The sequence below is a fragment of the Mastomys coucha genome, unplaced genomic scaffold, assembly GCF_008632895.1.
Source record: "Mastomys coucha isolate ucsf_1 unplaced genomic scaffold, UCSF_Mcou_1 pScaffold5, whole genome shotgun sequence".
Lineage (NCBI taxonomy): Eukaryota > Metazoa > Chordata > Mammalia > Rodentia > Muridae > Mastomys > Mastomys coucha.
Genome location: NW_022196911.1, coordinates 46,031,208 through 46,055,424, shown reverse-complemented (window position 1 = coordinate 46,055,424; position 24,217 = coordinate 46,031,208). Strand labels below are relative to the sequence as shown.

The following is a 24,217-nucleotide window of genomic DNA, read 5'->3' as shown; positions in this document are numbered from 1 at the left end:
ACCCTTTCCTCCCCAATTTGCTTCTTGGTCATGATGTTTGTGCAGGAATAGAAACTCTGACTAAGACATATATCATCAACAAATAGACATTTCTTAACTTCTCTAATTTATTTGTCTGACTGTTTCTTAAAGATGAATAGTAGGGAAAATGGATATATTTGCCTCATTCTTGATTGTAGTGAAATACATTAAACAAATGATTAGCCTTAGGGCTAAAACATTTGAATTCTATCATGCTGTTGAGGTATTCCTCAAGTCCTGTCTATCCTTATTATCTGTGGGACACAGATTTTTATTGACTGCTTCTTTAAATACTTACAATGTACTTGTGTACTGTATAGTAATATTTTAGCAAATGATGAACTGTGTATACAATGATGGTGCCATGAGAATGTACTAAAGATGAAAATGAACTATTACCTTGTGACATGGCCATGAAAAAGTAATAGAGGGGGCTGGAGACATGGATAGCCAATTAAGAGCACTTGTAGCTCTTGCAGAGGACATGCGTTTGTGCCCTAGCACTCACAACACCATGTGATTCACAATCGCCCTTAACTCTAGTTCTAGGGATTCTGATGTTCTCTTTTGACCTCTGCAGGCAGTTAGCATGCATTTGTTGTACATACATATACACATACAAGAAAACACACATAAAGTAAAACAAATAAATCTAACTTTAGAAAGTTAAAGCAACAGAATGCAAGCTAGTTAAAGTGGTAATGTGTTCCTTTAATCCCAGTACTCAAGAGGCAGAAGCATGTAGATCGCTGTGAGTTCAAAGCTAGCCTGCTCTCCACGTTGAATAAATAAAACTTGACAGAATGTACTATCTATGTGTTTGTAGCCATGCTGATGTAAGCAATCCTGTCCTGCTAGGAGTATAAAGATATAGTATTAGAATTATTACAGTACATAATATTTGATAATAGCAGTGACTTGCTGGTTCATGAGTACTGTGCTTTGGGTTTGTATTTTAATGCTGTGTATTAAAGTATGCCTGCCCTATGGGAAGAAAGGTCAAGGAGGCCCTGTGATACTGGCAGCAGTCTCATACCTCTCATGTCTGCCGTATCTTTTTTTTTTGTCTGCCATATCTTTTGATTGCATCAAGACACATGGCCCATCAAGTGGACCATCTACACCATCTAGATTTGTGTTCAGTATCCTCTGTGGGGCTTACATGAGGATGACCTCCCTTGGGCCACATTTCCCAGAGCACATTCCTGACATTAAGTGATGCCCTACTGCATCTTGTAATAGGTGCTCTAATAAGAGGAGGGCAGTGGGTTGTTAGGTGATGCAGCAGAAGAGTGACCTGCACGGCACTGGAAGGCTGGCAAGGGTTCCGACATGTAGGAAAGAGAAACTAATGAATCCAAAGTGAAAAAGACTGGTAGAAGCACCATAATTTATGAGTCATATGTGGGTATGTATGTATCTATTCTGTCTGTCTGTGTGTGTGTGTATGTATGTATGGATGGATGGATGTGTGTATGTATGTATGGATGTAGTCCATTATATACTAGGCTACATTTCCCAATTTGTGTTTCTCTAACCTCTCTATTGGTGATTACTCTTAGCTCTCACCTCCTTAGGTGAGCTTGTTTTAATCCTTTTGTTAACTCCAGTTGATTGGCACACATCCAGTATCTTATAAAGTGTTTATTTTCCATTTCTTCTTTCTTGCTAATATCTATAGGCATATAGTGTTTATTTAGGTAACATTAACATTCTTCCCAAAAGTTTAGACTGAGCTAATCACACCCATCACTAGCAATTTTTGTTTTTCTTCCAGGATGTTATAGCAGTCTTCAAACCACAAAATCAACTCAAACAAAAGAGTCATCATTTCAGGAATTGAAGACGAAGCAACTCAGAAGGGATGAGGCCTGGGACTTCACCTCAGGAAAATACTGCAGATCTGACAACAATTTTAAAAAACAGGACAAAAATGAAAGCTTACAAATAATTTCAATCACCCATACAAAAATTCTTACTGTAGAGAAAAGCCATAAGAATTTTGAATTTGGTCCAAGTGTTGGCCTGAAGTCAATTGGTAAGCAAAAGATTGCTAGAGAAGAATCACAAAGAAATGGCCTCAAGGAAAATTCAACTTCACTTACTCAACCAAATATCAAGACAGTGGAGAAACGCTATAAATGTAGTACTTGTGAAAAAGCTTTCATTCACAACTCATCCCTTCGCAAACATCTGAAGAACCATACTGGAGAGAGACTATTTCAATGTAAAGACTGTTTGAAAGCTTTTAGCCAAAGTTCTGCCCTTATTCAACATCAAAGAACTCATACTGGAGAGAAACCCTACATATGTAAAGAGTGCGGGAAGGCCTTCAGCCATAGTGCATCCCTCTTTAAGCACCTAAGAACTCACACTTTGGAGAAATCCTATACATGCAAAGAATGTGGAAAATCTTTTAGCAGAAGGTCTGGCCTTTTTTTGCACCAAAAAATCCATGCCCGAGAAAATCCTCATAAATATAACCCAGGAAGGAAGGCATCTACTTCCCTTTCAGGATGCCAGAGAATTCATTCCAGGAAGAAGACCTACTTGTGTAACGAATGTGGCAACACCTTTAAGTCTAGCTCATCCCTTCGTTATCATCAGAGGATCCACACCGGAGAGAAACCTTTCAAATGTAGCGAGTGTGGCAGAGCCTTCAGTCAGAGTGCATCACTTATTCAGCATGAAAGAATCCACACTGGAGAAAAGCCCTACAGATGCAGTGAGTGTGGGAAAGGCTTCACATCGATCTCAAGACTCAATAGACACCGCATAATTCATACGGGAGAGAAGTTTTATAGTTGCAGTGAGTGTGGCAAAGCCTTAAGTTCCCATTCAACTCTTATTATTCACGAAAGAATTCACACTGGAGAGAAACCATGTAAATGTAAAGTTTGTGGGAAAGCCTTCCGACAAAGTTCAGCTCTGATCCAACATCAGAGAATGCATACTGGAGAAAGACCCTATAAATGTAATGAGTGTGGGAAGACATTCAGGTGTAACTCATCCCTAAGTAACCATCAGCGAATCCACACTGGAGAGAAGCCTTATCAATGTATAGAATGTGGGATGTCATTTGGACAAAGTGCAGCTCTTATTCAACACCAGAGGATTCACACAGGAGAGAAGCCCTTTAAATGTAAAACATGCGGAAAGAGTTTTAGACAAAGCTCCTCACTTATTGCCCATCAGCGAATTCATACTGGAGAGAAACCCTATGAATGTAGTTCATGTGGCAAGCTCTTCAGCCAGAGGTCCTCCCTTACCAATCACTACAAAATTCATATTGAAGAGGACTCCTTGAACATAGAACTGCATGAGTAAAAGCAGCTGACCAAAGTTCCTCAGAGAATATAGACTTCATATTGACAATAAATATAGTGAATATAAGGAAACTTTTATTAACTTAGTCCTATGAGATATTAAAATTGTAAGAATAAACTGTGGTCATATTATAATTAACAGGGAAAATTTCATACCTGTCAGTCACTTTTTATGATCAGATAGTTCACTATAGCAGACATTGACAATGGCCATGCTTTTTTACCTTGTCCACATTATATAATATATACAATATATAAACACTAGAAAAATCTGAGTTCAGGAGTGTTGGTTTGTCATTAGCAAAAGCAATGTCAGTTATTAGCATATTTACTACAGCTAATGTTTTAATAGTAAATAATTAAAATATATGCATTTTAAGATCAATGGACCAAATTAAGCAAACAAACAAACAAAAGCAACAACAACAAAAAAAACCTACCTTGTACTGTCTTTTCCTAAGCTATTGTCAATCTGCATGGTTTTTATTAAATAGAAAGAAAGAAGACTGTTCTTAAATTTTCTTTCTTCTAATTTTCCAACTTCTCTACACACATCCACCATTTAATACATATATTCTAATTTTGTGCTGTGAATTATTTTCCTTCATTGCCTTGAAACATTAATTATGAAGCCATTTCCTGAGTGGTAATATTAAATACTTGTCTTAGTTAACCCTGAAGCAAGCAGACTAGCTATGCTTGCCAAAATGAGTTAATGAGAAAACAATTAGGGAAGACACCTAACCTCAACTGCCCTCCCCCTAAATGTTTACACCACACACAGACATACATAGGACAAAATTACATTTTCCAGCGCTAGCATATAGACATAATTGATTTCTACAGCTTACCTTGCATGAGTAACTGGTTAATTTATGTCTGCATGGTACTTGTGTGTATACAATTTTTTTTCTTTCTAATGGTGTATTTGTAGATTCTTTGCATTCACAATCATTTAACCTACAAATTCCATTTTTTCTATTCTAATCATTCTTCTTTTCTGACAATGTAGCACTACCTAAACACTTCAAGTTGTTAATAAAAAACATTCATAAGGACCAGGCAAATCATAATGGGGGCAGGTTAGGCAGACAGGACAGCACGTAAGTATCAAGTTAATGGCAAAGACGCTGGTCCCCAGCATTGGTGGGGCTTATGGTAGGTACTTAGGTCATTTGTAATGTGCCCTTGAACTGCCTTGTGGGACCTCCCTGTTTCTCTTTCTGCCTCCTGAAGAAATGTAACTGAACAAAGAGGGTACAATCTAATAGTAATACATTGGGTGTGGAGCTGTAGCAGGATCTGTTTCCTCAGGTTCTTCTCTGTGACCCTAGGACTTAAGAGAAAATGATGTTCCTTTTCTCTGGGTATGGTGGGATCAATTCTTGCATGAGAATCTTGTGCTGTGCTCAGAGGAGAGCAGGGTGAGCTTTCTGCTTCTGTGTTCTCAGATGTCGCAGTACTATACTGTGCAGGGTATGTGTAGCCTATCTTTGACTGTACCATGAACTCTTAGGATTACACATATGTTCCACCAGGCCAGCTGTCTTTTCTTTACTCTAGTCTCTTTCTGTTCCAAATACTCCTCTAAATAGTCCCTCCAGCTTAAAAACAACAAAACTCTCTAGTCTTTTAAAGAAAGTGTCTGTCATACCTATATTATCAAAGAATATGGTCTATAGACCAATTCTGTTAAATGTGCAGCTAATATAACTTTCAAACCAATATAAACTATTTTCCTCAAATTTTGGAGAACTATTTATAGGTGTCCATCAAACTTGTTAATTTTGTTCGTTATAGATTCTACATTTGTAGTGGCCTTTCTATCAGTTCCAGAGAGATAGGCTACAAATAACCATGGTGGGACTGAGCTGGAAGTGCAAGTCTGTGATTTCAGCATTCATGTGTCGCTGAACTTGTATCAGTCCTCCTTCCTCTGCCTTCCCAGGGCTGGGATTGCAGATACTCACCAGTAGACCCAAGTAAGGAACACATTTTTTTTTTTTTTTACCTGTAATTGCTTTTGCTGGATTACTGGGATCTTTTGTACAAATTATCAATTTTTTTTTTTAAAAAAGAAAAAGTCCATATGTAGGTGTGTGCATGTGAGTGCATGTGTCCACAGAGGTATTGGATTGGTTGTCCTGATAGGGAGTTACAGCTGGTTAGAGCTGCCTGAAGTAGGTGTTAAGAAAAAAATTAGAGTTCTCTGCATGAGCAGTAACCATTCTTAACTTCTTAATCGCTCAAGCCTTCAATTGTGACGTTTTTCATTTTCACTTTTTTTTTTTTTTTTGGCTTTTTTGAGACAGGGTTTCTCTGTGTAGCCCTGGCTGTCCTGGAACTCACTCTGTAGACCAGGCTGGCCTCGAACTCAGAAATCCGCCTGCCTCTACCTTCCAAGTGCTGGAATTAAAGGCGTATGCCACCACCCGGCATTTTTCACATATTTTTAAATAGTCCCGACAACTATGAAAAAGAACCAGACACTACCAGTAAAGAGCAATAGATTTTTATTCAGTATGTTGGCAACAGGGGTAGCCACAAGAACTCATCTCTGAAAAAAAAAGCCAGAGACTTATAGCCAACAAGCCAACAAGTCAACAAGGAGAGAGCATAGTGGACACCAAAAAGGAGCTACCTGTTAAAGATATGTCTGTAGTCCGGAGCTGCGCACCACAAAAGCCATCAAAGTGGCGGCAAGCCACCCCCCGCCCCCCAGCCTATGGCCAGCGAGGTAAAATGTCCCACAGGAGGTGTCCGAAATGGAGGCTCCTATTAAAATGATGGCACCATGATATCTCCTCAGCTTGCAGCCATCACAGGAAATGTTCACAATGGTGCGTGCACTCCTTTCCTGCCTCAGCAGGGCCGGGCCTTCAAGAGCTGTTCAACAGGGCACCACCTTTCCTGCCTCTGCCTACTGCGATCATAAGGAGCTGTCCATGGTAGCAACTCCTTTTTTTCCTGTCTCAGCCCACAGCCTTGGTGAAACACCACTGCAGGAGCGGTCCACAATGCCAGCACCTCCTCTCCAACCCACAGAGACAGTGCCTCAGTCAAAGTTACCAGCAGCTGAGAAAGACTTCCAACCTATGGGCCTGACGAGGGGGAAGGGGGGGTGAAAAAAGCCACCAATTCCCAAGCTTCCTCTCCCCCCCAAAAAACATCAATCCTTGAGCAGGAAATCCACCAGTCCTTGAGCTCCCCAAGTTCAGGACTTGAAATCCCACCAATCATCACTCTGGAAATCTCTGCCCTGAAAAGCTCTGCCCCCTAAGAAGTCCTATATAAGCACTGCCACGTTGTCCAATTGCCTGTTGTCTGCTCCCTGGAAGAGAGGGCAGCCATCCCTGGATTCATCCCTTCACACTCTGGTCCATCCAATGAACGTCTTTCATGAGATTTTTCTGCCTGGAGTGACTCTGGTCAGAAGTGAAGAAGAAAAGAGGCAATGAAGAGAAGAAATGATGAGAAGGAGTGGGATGAGGCTCTTGAGCTCAGATGGGGACACCATGCCCTGGTAGCAGCGTCGCCTCTGCTGAAGAGGCTTCCTCTTACAGCTATGTAGTTCCCCAGCTCCTGTGTCTCAGGATGCCCTTCTCTGGGACACTGTCCCACCTCAGAGCTCTGTGGTTCCTGGGGCCCCATGTCTCAGGATACCCTTCCACTGGGGATAGCGTTTCCTTTTAGAGATGTATGGTTCCTGAGCTTCCAAGTCCCAGGATATCCTCCCATCATCAGAGCAGAAACACAATGTCAAAGACCTAAGATACAAGGTGTGGGGTTAGAGGAATTCGGGCATGCGTGTTTGGAGACTTAGTAGGAATTTTGAGTCTCGTCAAAAAGTGGCCTCCAGATGCCTGTCCAACATTTGGTCCAGGACATAGTCTTTGTTGCATGGAATAGAAGATTTACATTCTGAAATGGGGGGGGGGGGACCAAAAGTGTAGGAGAGGGACTAGTTGGGAAGGAAGGAGGTCAATGAAAGAAAGGCAGATGGACGAGGCTAGCTAGGGGTGAATGTAATCTCAGTGTGTTGTATGCAAGTATTATGATGTCAGATTTTAAAGAAAAACCTTTAAAAGACAGGCGACCAGACAAGAACCAAATATTACAGTCTATAACCTATCTTTCTATTCTAAGATAGGATGGAAAATATCCTAAGATATTCTCCAAGTTCCAAAGCTGTGGAAGCAGCCGAAACTACCTTAGCATACATGAGTTTCACCCACAGATATGGTTGGTTTTCCAGTGACAATTCACCCAGCCAATACTCCTGGTCACAGAGCGCTATTACATTACTAACTCACCTCCCACCCTAACCTCATGAAAGGGTGTCTCCAAAGCTCTCTTACTTTAGGGAAGGAAAGGGTTCTAGAACCGTTTTCTTTAAGGAAACCAGCTTAAGGTGGCAAACCTTGCCTGCGCACTAGGGGAGCAATCTCTTGCCCGCAGCCCTGAGGTTGCGCCTGCGCAATTGGAAGCCCTGGCGAGGCCTCATGGCCTTGTGGGAAATGTAGTCCCGCGCGTCCAGTGAGGCTGCTGTGCCGCCAGCCTCTGGCTTCTTCAGTGACTCTGGTGAGTGCGCTTCCTCGGGCGGGTGGTCCACGGGCGGGGAGGCGGAGGCGTTCCCACTGGGAGCCCGGGTCTCTGGTGCCAAGCTGTGCGGCCCGAGGGCGGAGCCGGCCGGGCAAAAAGGTGCTCCTTCGTCCTCGAGGAGCGCGGAGTCGCAGGTGTGCTGCTCACGCGCGCGCCAGGCCGCAGGACACCCTGACCGAGACCCCCAGCTCGGTCCCCCCGGACCCCGGGGTCATTCACGCCCGAGGGCTCGTCAGCTCAACCTGGCGGAGCAGCCCTGACTCTGTACACGTTGTGAACGCGTGGGAGATCCGCTCTCGGAAGCTTGGCAGGGCATGGGACCACAGTCTGGGGCTCGGGCCATTGTGTGCACTGCTGCTGGGGATCCGCCCTCTGCCTGGGGGAGCGAAGGAGGGGCCTGTGGTGTGGGTTCTGGCTAAGGGAGAACGTGCCCACCCGATTTCCTCTCTTTAATTTATTTTCCTCTCTTTAATTTCATTATTGGTCAACTAGAAAATGTACGAGTGAAATCTTTCGAAATTTGCCCAACAGTCCATGTATTGTGTTTATAATATTATATATATATAATATATATACATATATTATATATATATAATATATATATATATATATATATATATAAACCTTTTGCTTCCAAGAAAAAAAAAAGGAATGTTAGTGCCTTTCCTCCATTCATGTTTAAAAATGGAATTACAAAAAGCATTTTGTAAGATGCTTGAAGTGCTTTCTAAACCACCACCCAATGGAGATGAGAATAACCTTAGCTAATTTTTAAGGTCAGCTAAAGCTGTCATTTTCATGAGTGGTAGGAAAACTATGACTGATTGCCAAAGCTTATGTTCCCTTTGGACCTTTGGGTTTTTGGGTTTTGTTGTGTTTTGTTTTTATTTTAATATTGTAAATGGTACTGTTATGTCATTCTTTGTATTGCCTCTTTCCACAAGATCTTCAAGTGAAATTTCTAGGTCAATGTTATAATTAGACCTTTGGACATCTCCTGTCTTATTCTTTCCAGAAAAGTAGCAGTTTCTAAAGATGGTTGTAGTGTAAGAGTGACTGATGGCTCCACACCAGCTGGAAGAGCTAATGTCTCTTAAACTTTGGAGAGGTGCAAGCTAGGTGTTACCGGTAGTGTGTGCCTTTAATCCCACAGAGGCAGGAGGATGATTTGAGGCCACCATAGAGTCTGGGCCAGCCAAGGCTACTTAGTGAGACCCTTCCTCAAATAATACCCTTATGCTAAATTCCAGCTCATTTTATTCCTAACGTTTGCATCTGTTGCACAAACAGGTGAACATACAGAAAAGGTGCATATGCCTAGAGTCAAAAAAACCTTCCTGTGTTTTCTTACATTTCACACACACACACACACACACACACACACACACACACACATATATATATATGTATATATATATATATATGTCTGCATGTATGCATGGGTACAGGTGCGCATACATCCACATATGTGTGGAGACTTGAGGTCAATGCTTCTGAGAAGCATCCTTGATCTTCCTCCACGCCCACAGGCATTCTACCCAAAGCATCCTTGATCTTCCTCCAAGCCCACAGACATTCTGTCCTCCTGCTTGCATTCCGGTCCTCATGCTTGCACAGTGCTGAACCATTCCCCATGGCCAGCTCCCTCCTCCTCCACTTCTACTGTGTATACCATAATTAGAGAGGCCTTCTGTTTCATCACATCACAAAGATGTTCATTTATAATTTCTCCTAGAACTCTCATTCTGTTTATGCATCTTTACTCTTCTCCAAACGACAACCCTTGTTATGTGTTATTGTATATTTAATCTTTTCTTGATAATGCCAACTTTCTCATATCCTCAGTCCACCCACCCGACTCCTCTGCCTTTACTGTAGTAGGGATCAAACCCAGGGCCTCTACTGAACTATAATAACTTGGCACCTGAATTCATATGTGTATAAATTCAGCATATATATGCTTTTTTTCTGAACTACTTGAACTGCTAGGATTTACAATTATCCATTGGTGTTCCCTGTTGGTCTGTAACATCCAGGAGGATGGAGACTGCCTGTTGTATTTACAGCTGCTCTCAGCATTGCTTGGCATGCTGTTGTTCTCACAGTAGATGTTGACAAGATACTTAGTGCATCAGAGGTTCTTCTGTAATACTGTTGCTTTGTGTCAACTTAACACAGATTAGAGTTATCCAAAAGGAGGGAGCTTCAACTGAGAAAATGCCTCCATAAGATCTGGCTCTAGGGCATTTCTTAATTAGTGATTGAGAAGGGAGGGCCCAGTACATTGTGTGCAGTGCTTTCTCTGAGCTGGTGGTCCTGGGTTCTATAAGAAAGCAGGCTGAGCTTGTCGGTAAGCAGCACCTCTCCATGGCTTCTGCATCAGCCCCTGCCTCCAGGTCCCTGTCCTGTTTGAGATCCTGTTCTGACTTCTTTTGATGATGAACAGTGCTATGGAAATGTAAGCCAAATAAACCCTTTGCTTTCCAAGCCTTGGTCATGATGCTTCATTGTAGCAACAGTAACCCTAAGACAACTGTGTCTGGTGGACACAGTTCTCTTTCATGACTGTTAATGCTGAATTGAAACAATGTGCCTATGTTTATGTTATAGTGTTACAATTTGATTATATTGTATATTGTCAAATGAGAATAATTAGCATAATCCATAAAATCCCATATTTTCAATTTCTTTGCGTTGGGAGCATTGAAGATGCTTTCTTTAGCTGAGTGTAGCCTCAGCACCTGGGAGCCAAAGGCAGGGGTTGAAGGTCACCTTCCATGCTGTTGTTCTCACAGTAGATGTTGACAAGATACTTAGTGCATCAGAGGTTCTTCCGTAATACTGTTGCTTTGTGTCAACTTAACACAGATTAGAGTTAGTTTTCTCCAGTTTCAGGGGTTCAGATACTGTTTTCCCATCTCCTCCAACACCAGACACAAATGTGTACTCAAGTCTCCACACATATGTGGATGTATGCTCACCTGTACCCATGCATACATGCAGACATAGATACACATATGTGAAATGTAAGAAAACACAGAGGAAGGTTTATTTCTCAGTTGAGGCTCCCTCCCTTTGGGAAAATGCCTCCATAAGATCTGGCTGTAGGGCCAGTCATTACACAGCACATTCATGGCTGGCCTAGGCTGTGTGAGACCCTGTCTCAAAAAATGAAAAGGGGGGCTGGAGAGATGGCTCAGCAGATAAGAGCACCGATTGCTCTTCCAAAGGTCCTGAGTTCAAATCCCAGCAACCACATGGTGGCTCACAACCACCCATAATGAGATCTGACTTCCTCTTCTGGTGCATCTGAAGATAGCTACAGTGTACTTATGTATAATAATAAATCTTTTTTAAAAATTTAAAAAAAAATGAAAAGGGAGACTGAAGAGATGGCTGGGTGGATAGAAGTGCCTTCTGTGCACACATGATGACTTGACTTCAGAAGCAACACCCGTGCAAGAGTCTGGGAGAGCTTTAGATGCACTTTAGTACTGGGGAGGTGAGGCACAGAGGTGGGAGGATTGCTGGAGTGTGTGTATGTGTGTGTGTGTGTGTATTTCTATATATATGCACACACATGTGAACATACCACATACACGTATACACAATCAAAAAAATGAAAATCCCTTGCTAATTTAAAAGTGGGCTAATGTGAGTTAATTATAGCTGACCTTTTGTGCTGTAGAAGATTAAAAGATATGTCTCTCGTTTAACTTTATTCCTGTACCTGGTAACTGATCTCCCTTTGTGCCTGCCTACCTTTCTCTGTGTCTGGTATCCACTACGTACTTCCTGCTTCAGGGAGATTAACATACTCAGCTTCCGCATATGAGTGAGAACATCTGGTGTTTGTCTTGACTAGGATTCTTTAAAAAGGCTCAAGACATGGCTTAGTGGTTAAGAGCCCTGCTCCTCTGGTAGAGGACCCAGATTTTGTTACCAGCAGCCACATAGTTTTCTCCAGTTTCAGGGGTTCAAATACTGTTTTCCCATCTCCTCCAACACCAGACACAAATGTGTACGCATACATACATGTAATTAGAACACTTACTGATACACAGACAATAAAGAAAAAAATGTTATACAACATGAATAGCTAATAATTTTTCCATAGTTAACTTTAAAATGCTGTCATTGGTCTATAAACTGATTAGGAATGTGCCAAGTGTATAAATTCAGGTCAAGGAATAATTATTTAAAATCTTGAGCCATCCTACTCAGGAATACAGCACACCTCTCCATTCATTTATGTTTATATACTAAGTAAGCTTAATAAAGCAAATTCTATAGGTAAAATACTTAACTGTATGTATGTTGATACCACATGCTTCTTATTTATTGTAGGATTTTATTTTTTGTTGCAGCGGGAGCCTCTCATGGCTTCCTTTCTGCTGCTCAGCTCTGCCCCTAGAGACTGCACATTGTCTTGGAAGGCCCCACAGGAAGGAGGAAGGCAATGGCTGTTGGGCCTCTGCCCCTGGGAGCTCAGGTGAGACATCATTTGTCAGATGTCTTTTACTCCCGTAATGGGAATGGACTTCACTACAGAAGACAGAGATGTGTCAGAGTATTGGGTCCCTTCAGTGTCCCTCACCTGTGTTCTCAGCTGCCACTGGAGTTCTTTGTTTGTTTGTTTGTTTTGTTTTGTTTTGTTTTGTTTCAAGACAGGGTTTCTCTGTGTAGCCCTGGCTGTCCTGGAACTTACTCTGTAGACTAGGCTGGCCTCAAACTCAGAAATCCACCTGCCTCTGCCTCCCAAGTGCTGGGATTAAAGGCGTATGCCACCAAGGCCCAGCATCACTGGAGTTCTTGATGGCACTCAAAGGCTAGAGGGGGAACCAAGGTCACAGGAGAGGTGGATCGGTGCTTCTAGGATGATGAGGAGTCAGAAAAGCCTAGGAAAGGGAAGGTCGGAGTATGAGGAGGAGGGGAGCATCCACCCATCTCATGGTCTGGGAAAGGATGCCACAGAGGATTTGCTGTGGTGCAGGTGCATGCTTCACTATGGAGTCCATCTTAGCAATTGTATCACGTCACTCCTCCACGGTGGTGAGTGAGAGTCTGCCACGCACACAGTGTGGTTAAGTCTTACAGCACTGGCTTCTGTTTAGTTTAGGTGAAGACTGCATAGTGGAGGGTGAGATCATACAGGAAGGGCCACAGCAACCTCCCACTAGGCCCCAGCCCTTAAAGTTCCCAACAGCGCTCTCTCTCTCTCTCTCTCTCTCTCTCTCTCTCTCTCTCTCTCTCTCTCTCTCTCTCTCTCTCTCTCTCTCTCTCTCTCTCTCTTTGTGTGTGTGTGTGTTTAGATGTACATGCCCATGCTTATGTTTGCAAAGACCAGAAGAGGTCACACAGCTCTATCTTCCTCTATCACTTCATGATATTTTTATGTCTAGACAAGGTCTCTCACTGAACCAGAAGCTCATCATTCAAGCTATGTTAGCTGACCAGTAACATGTGAGTCCTTTTATGTTAGTCATCAGGATCTTAACTCAGGTCTGCTTGTTTGCTTTGCTTGCTCTTAGCTAATATTCCATCTCCCCAGTCTTCCTACAACCTCTTAACCATTGCCACAGGGGGACTGGGCTTCTAACACTTGAGCTTTTGGGGTCAAACCACCTCAGGACAAACTTCTGTGCGCCTTCCTTTCCTATCCTTGATTCCTGAGATAGTCAGTGTTAATTGTCACCTTAACAGAATCTGGAATCACCTGGGAGATGGGCTTTTGGGATGCCATCTTGATTAGGTTAAAGTAAGAAGACCCTCCCCTGGTGGGTGGCACCATTCCCTAGCCAGGATTCTGGGTTGTGCATGAAGCAAGGGAGCTGAGCAGCAGGCATTTATCCCTCTCTGCTTCCCAAATGTGGATGTCATGTGACCAGCTGCTTCTTGCTCTTGCCACCTTGTCATTTGCAGCATGATGGTCTGCACCCCTGAACTGTGAGCCAAAATAAATTCTTTCTCCTTTAAGTTGCTTTTGCCAGAGTATTTTGTTATAGAAACAGGAAAGGAAACTACCACAACTCTCAAACCACTCTGTTATTTTTTTCCTCTGGCTCATAATGTCTGTGGTTTGTTACACACGTTTTTGTCAGAATGCAACCTATACCTCCATCCTTGGTCTTTTCTCAAGGAGAATTTTGTATTTTCAGGAGTCACTGACATTCAAAGATGTGTCTCTGGACTTCACTTGGGAGGAGTCAATGCAGCTAGATTCTGCACAGAGGAACCTGTGTGTCAGTAATGCTGGAGAACTATAGCACCCTGGTTTCCCTGGGTGCGCATCGCCACCTTCAGCCTTCTGCCATGTGGAATTCACAGGTTTGACTTGAAACCCACGCCATTGTGGGGCATTGCTTAGGATAATGCTTTAGTGCCCCTCTCTCACGGTGGGAAGCCTGTAGAGAACGGAGAACATGGAATGGGGGAAATTAGAACAGTACGGGGGTGCCTGCTGACTGAATTCAGAACCCCAACCTGGTCTCTTTCTTCCCAAGCAGGGCATCAACCGTCCAAACCAAATGTGATCTCTGAGCTGGAACAAGAGCTGACCCTGAGAAAAGGAGAACTCCCAGGTTGCATCTCTCTGGGTAAGTGTCAGGATGCAAGGACTGATAACATATGTCAAAGTGTGAACAGGATTGTGGGGTCTCTAAAGAGACCAGCTCCCACAGATTGTGTATTTTATGAAGACGGTGCCACCGTGCCAATGAGAGTTGTCCTCTGTCACTCAAGCTTATATCCTGGTCTTGCAGGAGGGGATGGGCACACACATGTAGCATTTGTACATTGTCAGGAGCCACTAAGCATTTGGAAATGTTAGTAATGGCTACTTCCTCTCTGCCTTCATCTGTGTTCAATTAAATCTGTCCCTGACGGAAACGCCTCCTTTTGCTGTCTTTGTTCCTAGGCCTAACCTATATTCCTAGCGTCCTTCCCCTTGTATATGTAAACATTTGGGAGCTTTCTTTTCTTCCTGCCTTGTCAGGGATTTTGAATAGGCTGCATATTTTAAAAAGTAAGAAATGACTGTTAGTTTTCTTTGCAGTTCCAACAGCTTTACATTTTACACATTCCATTTTCTTCTCTAAAAGTCTCATCTGTGTCCACCATCCATTTATTCCCTGCCCTGTAGCTCTTTATGCTTGTGCCTTGGTCAGTCTCCATCACAGCTGAGAGTTCTCTATGAGGTGATATCATTAGCTTTTCTCTGAAGAAAACACATTTTACACCTTACCTTTCCCACATTTGTAGCCCCATTGTTATAAAGTGTAGTTTTTAAAGCTAAAGAATGAGCAAGGGACCTAGAGATGACTCTGTTGGTAACATGCATGCTGTGTAAGCATAAAAACCTGAGTTCTACTCCCAGTGTCCATGTAGAAGCCATGCCTGTAGACTATAATTTTCATACACCTGTAATTCAGCAGTGATAGGACAGAGACAGGAAGATCCCTGGGGCTCACCCGCCAGCTACTCTAGACAAATTGTTGAGCTCAAGGTGCAGTCAGACACCCAGTCTCAGACAATGAGGTGGAGAGTGTTGGAGACACCTGACATCAGCCCTGCCTCAAAAACAAAAGGATGTAGTACTACATTAATGATGATTGTCTTGCCATTGTCCATACCATGTGATTTGTTGGAAAATATCCTCAGGAGAAGATGCTGGGGTGCTCAGGGGTAGCATGTTAAAACAGTGAGCTAAGAAGTGGTCCAGAAAAGCCAGTGCTTGTGTACAACACACAGAAACAATAAATGAAGCCCAAGTATCTGTAGCCAGAGAATGTGGGTGAGGGTCAGATGTGTTCATTGCTCTCTCATTTCTGTGGATTCAGACTTACAAAATGATAAGTGCACCAAGGAAGCTGAGGAGAGGCTGGCTGTTGTCTGACTGCCACTTATGAGCTGGCCTCTCCCTGGGGAATCCCTGCAGACTTAGTCATCTCTTTGTGCAGTTTGTTGAGGAAATAGGAAAACACATACTCTGAGTATAGGCACAGAAGTTACCCTGAATGTATTTTCTGAAGAAAAGGGAGCTGTTATAACTTTTATAAGCATAGACTAAAGGAAATTATAAACAAGCATGTTCAGTGAATACCTTGGGGGCGGCGGGAGGGCGGTGGTGGTGCGGGAGAACCATCTATAAATGAGTTAAGGCAAAGCAGGAAAATCCTGGTATTATTCTGTATTCTTTGTAAGGTTGTTGATCAACACAGAGATCAAGTCTCAGATACATCCCCAAAGTCTAACTAACAGCAATGAGGACATGAGGTCAGACACAAAAGTCGGGACTAATGGCTTATCTTGTAAAGACTCTCTTCCGGGCCTCTAGCAAGCCTATCTTTTTGTCTCCATGCAGAAGTTGTCTATATGGTATTTGCATGAAGAAATTCACAGAAATTTCTTTATGAATGTTTAATTTTACAACATGAATAAAATGTTCTGACCACCACTGCTAGCTTTTAGTGAATTTCCTAGAGAACTCTAAAAGATGATTCACTGGGTTGAAGGGTATATGTACTTAGAGGTCTTGCTGCTGGTTGTACAACTTCTAGTCCCATTTTATACTTGTAATGCTCATTTATCTGGTATAATGCAATCCCATTAGGGAGCTTAATTGCTTTCATTATAGATTTCTGTGGTGTTGACTACTATTGCTACTCAGGTTTATTGTTTGTAAATAGTTTATTCATTCCACAAATAGTCATTGAATATTATTAGGCTCTCTTGCTGGCACTGGGATTGTAGAAAGAAAGCAATGTAGGCAGAATTTCCTTGAGCTTGTATTCTAGTTAGGAAGATAATACATCAATAGACGAGGCTGAAGGGAAAGAGAAGAAAGCAGTAGAGATGGGAGGAGTAGCACACGCAGTGAATGGGCGGAAAGAGGAAGCAGGCTAGTGCGAGGTTAGATCTGCTTTGAACAGACTTTGAACAGATGCTCCAGTAAAGCCACAGGTCTGTAACCAGGGTGTTTTCTACCAGCACCCTAGTCCCCAAGTAATGACTCAGACTTAGTTATTTACCAATAAATGCCTAGGCTGTAAGCTTGGGCCTGTTCCCTGACTAGCTCGTAACTTTCATAACCTGTATATTGTATAGTTTTCTATGTGTGCCATGTGGCTGGTTACTGCTCCTCAGTTTCATATGTCTATCTCCTCAGAGTCCAGGTGAGGAATGTCCCATCCCTGACTGACTCCCCAGAGTTCCTGTCTTTCTACCAGAACTCTCCCCTCTTATTTCCTGACTTTTGCTAATAGGCCATCAGCTTTTTATCCACAGTTGATGCTTCCAAACAGTTTACAGAGATTCTCTCTACCTAGGTCTAGGATAGTATTCTGGCATAGGGAACAGCAAGGGCTAAGGTTATGATGCATGGGATTGCTCTTCTAAAGGGGAGAGAGCCTTGAGCAAAAACAGTCCTCAAAATATAGTTCTTTCACTCCAGAGGGAAAAACACTTATTTTCTGCTTTGAGATTTTCTACTTCTGCATTGCTTTTTACTCTCTCCTCGTATATTCACTTGTGGTGGTGTATGCACATATGTGTGCTATATGCACTTGTGTATGGTGTGTGTATGTGTGTGTGACACATGCATTTGTGTGTGGTATGTTCACTTGAGGCCAGAAGACATCCAGTGTCCTGCTTTATCAGTCTGCCTTATTCCCTTTAGATAGGGTCTCTGAACCTGGAGCAAGGCTGGCAGCCAGCAAGCTACAGCAGTTCTCTGGGTGACTCCCATAGCACTGGGACTTTAGGCACAAATGCCCATGCTCAGCTTTCTGTGTGGGCTGGGATTGGAACTCAGTCCTCATGCTTGCAGAGTCGTCTCCAGGGCCCCTGACTGCTCTTTTTTGTTAGCAGTACATGGACTTCTCTTGCTTATGGATATGTTAGCATTTGGGGAGTTTGGGAGTTTGGGAGTTTGTTGTATACACATGTGCTTCTGCACTCCTCAGACTTAGCACATTTGTCCAGGATTCTCCTTTGGTCATTCCACTGTCATGTGCTGAGGTTTCTTGAGACACTGGATGGAAGTGTTTGTTGGTGGTACTAAAAATCAATCCTTACCTCTCACAAGCTAAGCATGGGCTTTCCCACTCCACTGCATCCTTACCTCTCACAAGCTAAGCATGGGCTTTCCCACTCCACTGCATCCTGAGCCCCATGCTTTTGATGATGATTTCCTGCCCTACTCCTTTACCTTTTTTCAGACTTTTCCATTGTGAAGGATCCAAAAGCTTTTTCAGCTGTTTATGATTTGGAGTGCACACTGTATTTACCTTTCTTCCAGGGCGTCTGTCTGTCTGTGGGCATGTAGTTCCATTATATGCCTACTCACTGCCTGCCAGAACAAATATATGATAATATTTGTTAAATGAATATTGGATGACATTAAGTAGAACTTTAAAAGTCAGGTGCCAGTACATTTGGGAACTATAACCATATCTGTAGAATTGATACCAGTGCAAACTGGAAAATTATCATGATAGAACCAAAGGCCAAAATGCTCTCACACAGATGACAGAAGCATGCCCAGGGATGTGGAAGGAGCTGGGTTGTGGAAAAAAAGAAAACGAGAAAGAATACAGCAGTGTCAAGTAAGAAAAGATAAAATGCCTGTGGGCTGAGTAATTGGGAAGGCACATGTGACCCAGGGAAGAGCATGTTCCATGCTAAGGGGCTGTGCTGGGATGGACTGTGTGGGGGAGAGTACAGAAGCAAGCACAGCCTGACATCTCATCAAGGCTAGACTGAAGCCAAGAAGGGAGAGAAGAGGGCCTCTGCTGTGTTCTTCAGGAATGGATCTGAATCATCCTCTGGAGGAGAAACTGAGGAGCTAGGAAAGAGAACAGGGTGAAGCCCAGGGAAGACAGTGAGTGCAGTGTGGAGCAGGCCACTGTCAGCCTACCTGTTCAGTGGTGTCATGTTGGTAGGGAAATGTCTGGCTGCAGAGGGTGCCTAAGTTTCTGTGCATGCGCAGTTATGGCTGAGTTCACGTCTCAAGTCACATGGCTCTTTCCTCACCTTTGCAAGCCTGGTGCACTGCCTTTGAGCATCCTGCATTCCTGGGAGGATCTGCTAGGCAGGTTTTTAAAAATTTGTAGGTAATCTTTTTGTTTTTCTTTTTCTTAAGAGTTAAGCCTTCAGAATTTACATTTAAATTAGGCATCTAAATTTAAGAAAGAATATATTGAACTTTACTAAGTTTTTAATGGTGTTTTTAGTTTTTAAAAAAACTGTTAGCAAGTTTGCAGAATAACAAATGCTTTATTCTTTTCCTCATTTGGTTTCTGAAGTATATATACACAGAAGGATTCATAGAGCATATGCTATTTGACACAATGCATATTCTGTGACACCCTTAATAAATTAATGCTTTACTATTTTTTCTTATATAAATCCTCTAAAATAAGTACCACTTAACAGCTAAGGAGCCTGGCACACACAAAGGTCATAAAGTCACACAGCTAATAGTGCTTGAAATCAAATTTGAACAGGGTATATAATCTGGCCCCAGAGTTATTATCTAAGCACTATGCCCTCCTGCTTTTCTTTGTAGTTGGTGATGATGAAAATTCATGAAGAATAAAGAGAGCAGATGCCCAGGGTCCAGAACCTAGACCAAGAACAAGCATCCCATGCATGCTCTAACCTCTACCCAACCCTGACCACTGTTCTGATTCGTGATAATTTCTGTGTTAGTCATGGTTCTCTAGAGAAATAGAAGAGGATTTATTAGGGTGGTATGCAGGCTAGCTAGTCCAATAATGGCTGGAAAGAAAGGCCAAAAATCCATGAGTCTGGGTGTGTCAGCTGCTCTTCAATCTCTATTGGAATCCCAAAGAAGTAGGTTCTGATACCAGCAAAGGAATGTCCTGGCAGCAGGATAGATGAGCTGTTAGTGAGAGGGAGGGCAAGCAGGCAAAATCGAAAGCTTCCTTCTTCCATGTCCTTTTATGTGAGCTGCCACCAAATGTGGCCCATATTTAGGGGCAGGGGATTCCTACTTCAGATGACCCAAATTTGTCCTTTCCCACCTCAAATGATCCAGTCAAGTAAATCCCCTGCCCCAGACATGCCCAACTGTTGGGTTTTAGTTATTACAGATGTAGTAAAGTTGACAACCAGCATTAGCCACGACAAATCTATTCCTTGTCAACTTGACAAACAATCACATTGTGGCTTTCAAAGTGAAAATGATAATGAGGCCATAATGCCACTTAACAAGATGTAGCCATCCCAAGTATAACCATAAATGTATTATAGGTGGCAATGTCTCCCGAGGAATAGTTAGTCTTCTAGTGTCTTATAACTTACATAGGATAACCATTAATATTATCTCAATTTGTATTATATTACATGATAAAGAAATAAAGAAACACAAATATCAGTTAATATATATGTATATATGCACAAACTCATCCTTAACAAAATAGGAAAGAAGCACTCATGTCAATTGCAACTTGTTTTTCTGTCACGTGCATTAACTACCCATTCTGTATTTTTTTTTCACCCTCAGTAAGCACCTCTGCAGGTCTTGGTTCTTTTCCTGGATGAGTGACCCATACCTTCATTTCTGAGGGTCTGGATGCATTGTCATCCTGCCTGGATTGGGTTATTTTAGTTTCTCACTGACTTTAATCACAAACCATGGTAGCATCAAGAAACACCCTAAAGGATCTCCTATACCCTAGTCTTAATCTTTCTTACTCCATTGTAGAGAAGCAATTCAATTTCTCCCTGGTAATCTGGATCAGTCATCCCTCCTAACACTGTTCTTCCTTCCTTAGCCTGTTGGTTTAAGAGGATCAAAGTGGCCAGGGGGCATGTCTGAGCTTCCAGTTCAGTGGAGTTTTGTCGTCTTCTGGCAGGAGCACAACCCCATCTGGAGCCAAAATGTCTAGGCCAGCAGAACTTAAGGTGTTAGGAACAGGATGCAAATATTTTTCAAACAGATCACTAGGGTTGATAATGAGTGGAACTATTCCCATTTCCACCCCCCTTGATTCCTGAACTGGCGAATTCTGGCGGTGGAAGTGCTATATATTGGGTGAAGATTAAAAGCATATACCTTCTTCTTCCAGCCGTCCAGGCTGCTGCTACCTAACTGGCACTGTAACTGTGTCTTCAAAAGGCAATCCCATTATTCTCTCAGTCCAGCTGCTTAAGGCTCATGGATTCCGTGAGCATAGGCCCACTGTCACACTTCTGTGCCTACGAGTTACTCGCTTAGAACCAGTGCTATCTTGAATAACATGGCAGTGAAGAATGCTTTCTATCAGTCTACAAATGGCACTGCTGGCAGCATTCCATGCAGGAAAGGCACACCCATAATCAGAAAACGAATCTATTCCAGTAAGGACAAGATGTTACCCTTCCCATGAAGTGAGTGGCCCCAGTGCAGTCAAGTTGACAATCAAGATCAGCCGTCATGATTCTCTTTTTTGGCTCTTCTTTACAGTGGCGCCATTTGTCTGTGCTAAAAGATTTTCCCTTGCACTTTTTGTTGGATTTTGGGTAGCAAACATATTCTCCAAGAACTTGAATTGGATAAGTGGGTGCTGCCGGAGTGAGCTGGAGCAAGAGACAGCTTCCAGCTCATATTGCTTGCTGATACCACTAGAGAGACATTCTCTGCATAGTTGTTTAGGGCATGTATTTGGTGGTAATTCCTGCTTAACTTCTGATTTTTTGATTTCATAAAGCAGGTCCGCACAGAAGGGGAAAGCCCTGTTATGTATATTTCTTGATTCTGAGCCTTTGGTTTACTGTTCCCCATGTTAATCTCTGCTATGTTAACTTTGATTGACAGTCCTAAAGCTGGTACTCAGGTTCTAGTTTCCTGTCCTCATTCCTCACTGCTTCCTGGACATTTGGACTGTGATACGACTGGGGTCTTATGAACGTGAGCAACTTCAGGGTCCTCCCTTCTGCTCACTTACCACTAGCAGGTCAACAGATTCTCGTCACCTTTCTCTACTCAGCACAAATTCTCAACTTCATAGAAAGAATTTTTAGGAAAGAATAAGGATGTTTAGGCCTATTACACTTATGAGTAGAACTGTCTGCTTAAAAGATAAGAATAGAAACCTTTAAGACAGCATCATCTGTGCCAGGCATGGTGACACACACCTTTAATCCCAGTACTTGGGAGGCAGAGACAGGAGGATTTCTGAGTTCTGAGTTCAAGGCCAGCCTGGTCTACAGAGTGAGTTCCAGGACAACCAGGGCTACACAGAGAAACCCTGTCTCAAAAAACAAACAAACAAAAAGACAGCATCATCCTCCATTAAGAGTTGTGAGCTTCCAATGTCTGTTTTTGTGTTGTAGATGAGGGTATTCCCTAAGGGCAGTTTACAAATAGTGTCTTACTCATTATCGATTATTTTATCCTCTTTTAGATCTGTAAAAGCCTATATGCAAATAAACAAGTAAATCATTAAGGTAGTGTTAAAATTCACAGTTAAACTTATATGTGTGACTCAAGGGACAACCAAAATTTTCATACTTTGATATTTGATTAGATTGATTTAGTGTAGAGTTGTAAGAAACTACTAGTAAGAATGCCAAATGGATAGACATCTTGGTTTCTTTTCTGGTTGCTCTAACAAACCAACATAGGATAGAAAGGAGGTATTTCAGCTTACAGTACCAGGTCATAGTCCATCATGGCAGAGAAAACACAGTAGAAAGAGACAGAGAATGCTGGTCACATGAATCCCGCACACAGTAATGAATGCATGCCTGCTAGTACTCAGCTTGCTAGTCACCTTATAAAGGATTCTCTGCCCAGGGAATAATCTCACCCACAGTTTATATAGGTCTTCCCACATCAATTAATGTAGTCAAGATAATCCTGCATGGGCATGTCCTTAGCCAACCCAACCTAACAACCCTCATTGATGATTCCTTCCCAGATAAATCTAGATGCTGTTAGCAATGTCAAAACTCACAATTCCACCCCTTGTCAGTATGATACCAAACAATCCATTTTTAAGCTAAACCTACCCCCTGTCTCCATAGGCTCATTATCATGTTATAAATGTATTTAATCCATCTCTTTTCTAACACATGACCTAGATGCCCTTCTGTGCTCAATTTACCATACCACTATCCACATTAATTAGTCCACTGTCTTGAAATATAGCTTTATTCATGTTCTCAGGACATGGGCAGAATTAAGACAGATGTTTCAACAAAGTATAACACTAATGGCCCCTAGCCCAGTCCCTGATAGAATCCTTGTATCCCTATGAAACCTTATGGTTCATATTTATCTCACTCTTGTAAGCTGTCCCCAGAATGATTCCTGCATTCAGTGAACCAGACTCTGACACATTCTAGAACAAATGTGTCCAAAGGCATAAGGATGACACATTCAAGTATACATACTAAAGGCCCCACTTCTAGTACCAATTTCTGTCTTCGTTACTCATCTGTTGCTGTGATAAAGTACTTTGACAAAAGCAGCTTAAGAGGAAGAGTGTTTATTTCACACACAGTTCACACTGATAGAGAGGACAACAGTGGCACGTGGCTTCGGGAGCTGGTCACGTTACATGTACAGTCAGAAGAAGAGAAGAACGAATGCACGCTTGTTAGTGCTCAGCCTTCTAGCTATCCCCCTCTTCTGCAGGATCCCCTGCCCAAGAGAAGGCCCAGATGAGCATTCTAAACTATTTAATAGAATCAAGATAATGCTCCACAGGTCAACTCAATCTAGGTAATCCTGCATGGACATGACCTTGACAAGTGATTCTGAATTCTGTCGAGTGGATTAAGTAATCATCAGAATAGAGCACATCATTCTCACCTGCTTTGCCTAGCCAGTCTCTTCTGTATATTGTCCCCTAGTTCTTTCTACATTTACAATTGATCCATCCCTCCTGGATGAGCTATTCCCTTCTCTCCCCTTCTCCAATGGATCTGCCATTGACTTAGTTCTTTCACTTTTGTGGAGTGGCACATTGGTCTTCACCTTTTGATTTCTTTAGGAATTGTAGAGCTTTGTTTAAAATCTCTTCAGTGCATGCATGCAACAGTTATTCTAACTTTTCTAACTTTATTCTCTTAGGCCTTCCACATGTAGCTTCTAGTCACTTAGCACAGGAATCAATACACATATGAATTTTATTTTTTTTCAGGCCAGGAGACAAGACTTGAAACGAGAGTCAACTACAAAGTCCACCATTACTGAAATTTTGCCCTATGGGGTCATAATGGACAGGGAAGATCTCTGGCATTCAGCTTTGGGGGCTGTC

General features: G+C 42.5%; 2 protein-coding genes across 5 annotated transcripts in view; both read left to right on the top strand.

The window, feature by feature from the left end:
• Window positions 1–3,851, top strand: part of Znf354b (zinc finger protein 354B) — a 19,937-nt gene extending 16,086 nt beyond the window's left edge. For all 4 annotated transcript variants that reach the window (XM_031351762.1, XM_031351759.1, XM_031351760.1 and 1 more), the window contains exon 6: window positions 1,799–3,851. In XM_031351762.1, the coding sequence (XP_031207622.1) occupies window positions 1,799–3,348 (1,550 nt within the window). In that variant the 3' untranslated portion in view covers window positions 3,349–3,851. The remainder of the gene's footprint in view (window positions 1–1,798) is intronic.
• Window positions 3,852–7,772: 3,921 nt separating this feature from the next.
• Znf454 (zinc finger protein 454) overlaps window positions 7,773–24,217 on the top strand; it is a 124,740-nt gene continuing 108,295 nt past the window's right edge. The window contains exons 1-4 of the mRNA XM_031351756.1: window positions 7,773–7,928; window positions 12,317–12,441; window positions 14,108–14,276; window positions 14,456–14,545. The gene's annotated coding sequence lies outside the window, so the exon portion shown is untranslated. The remainder of the gene's footprint in view (window positions 7,929–12,316; window positions 12,442–14,107; window positions 14,277–14,455; window positions 14,546–24,217) is intronic.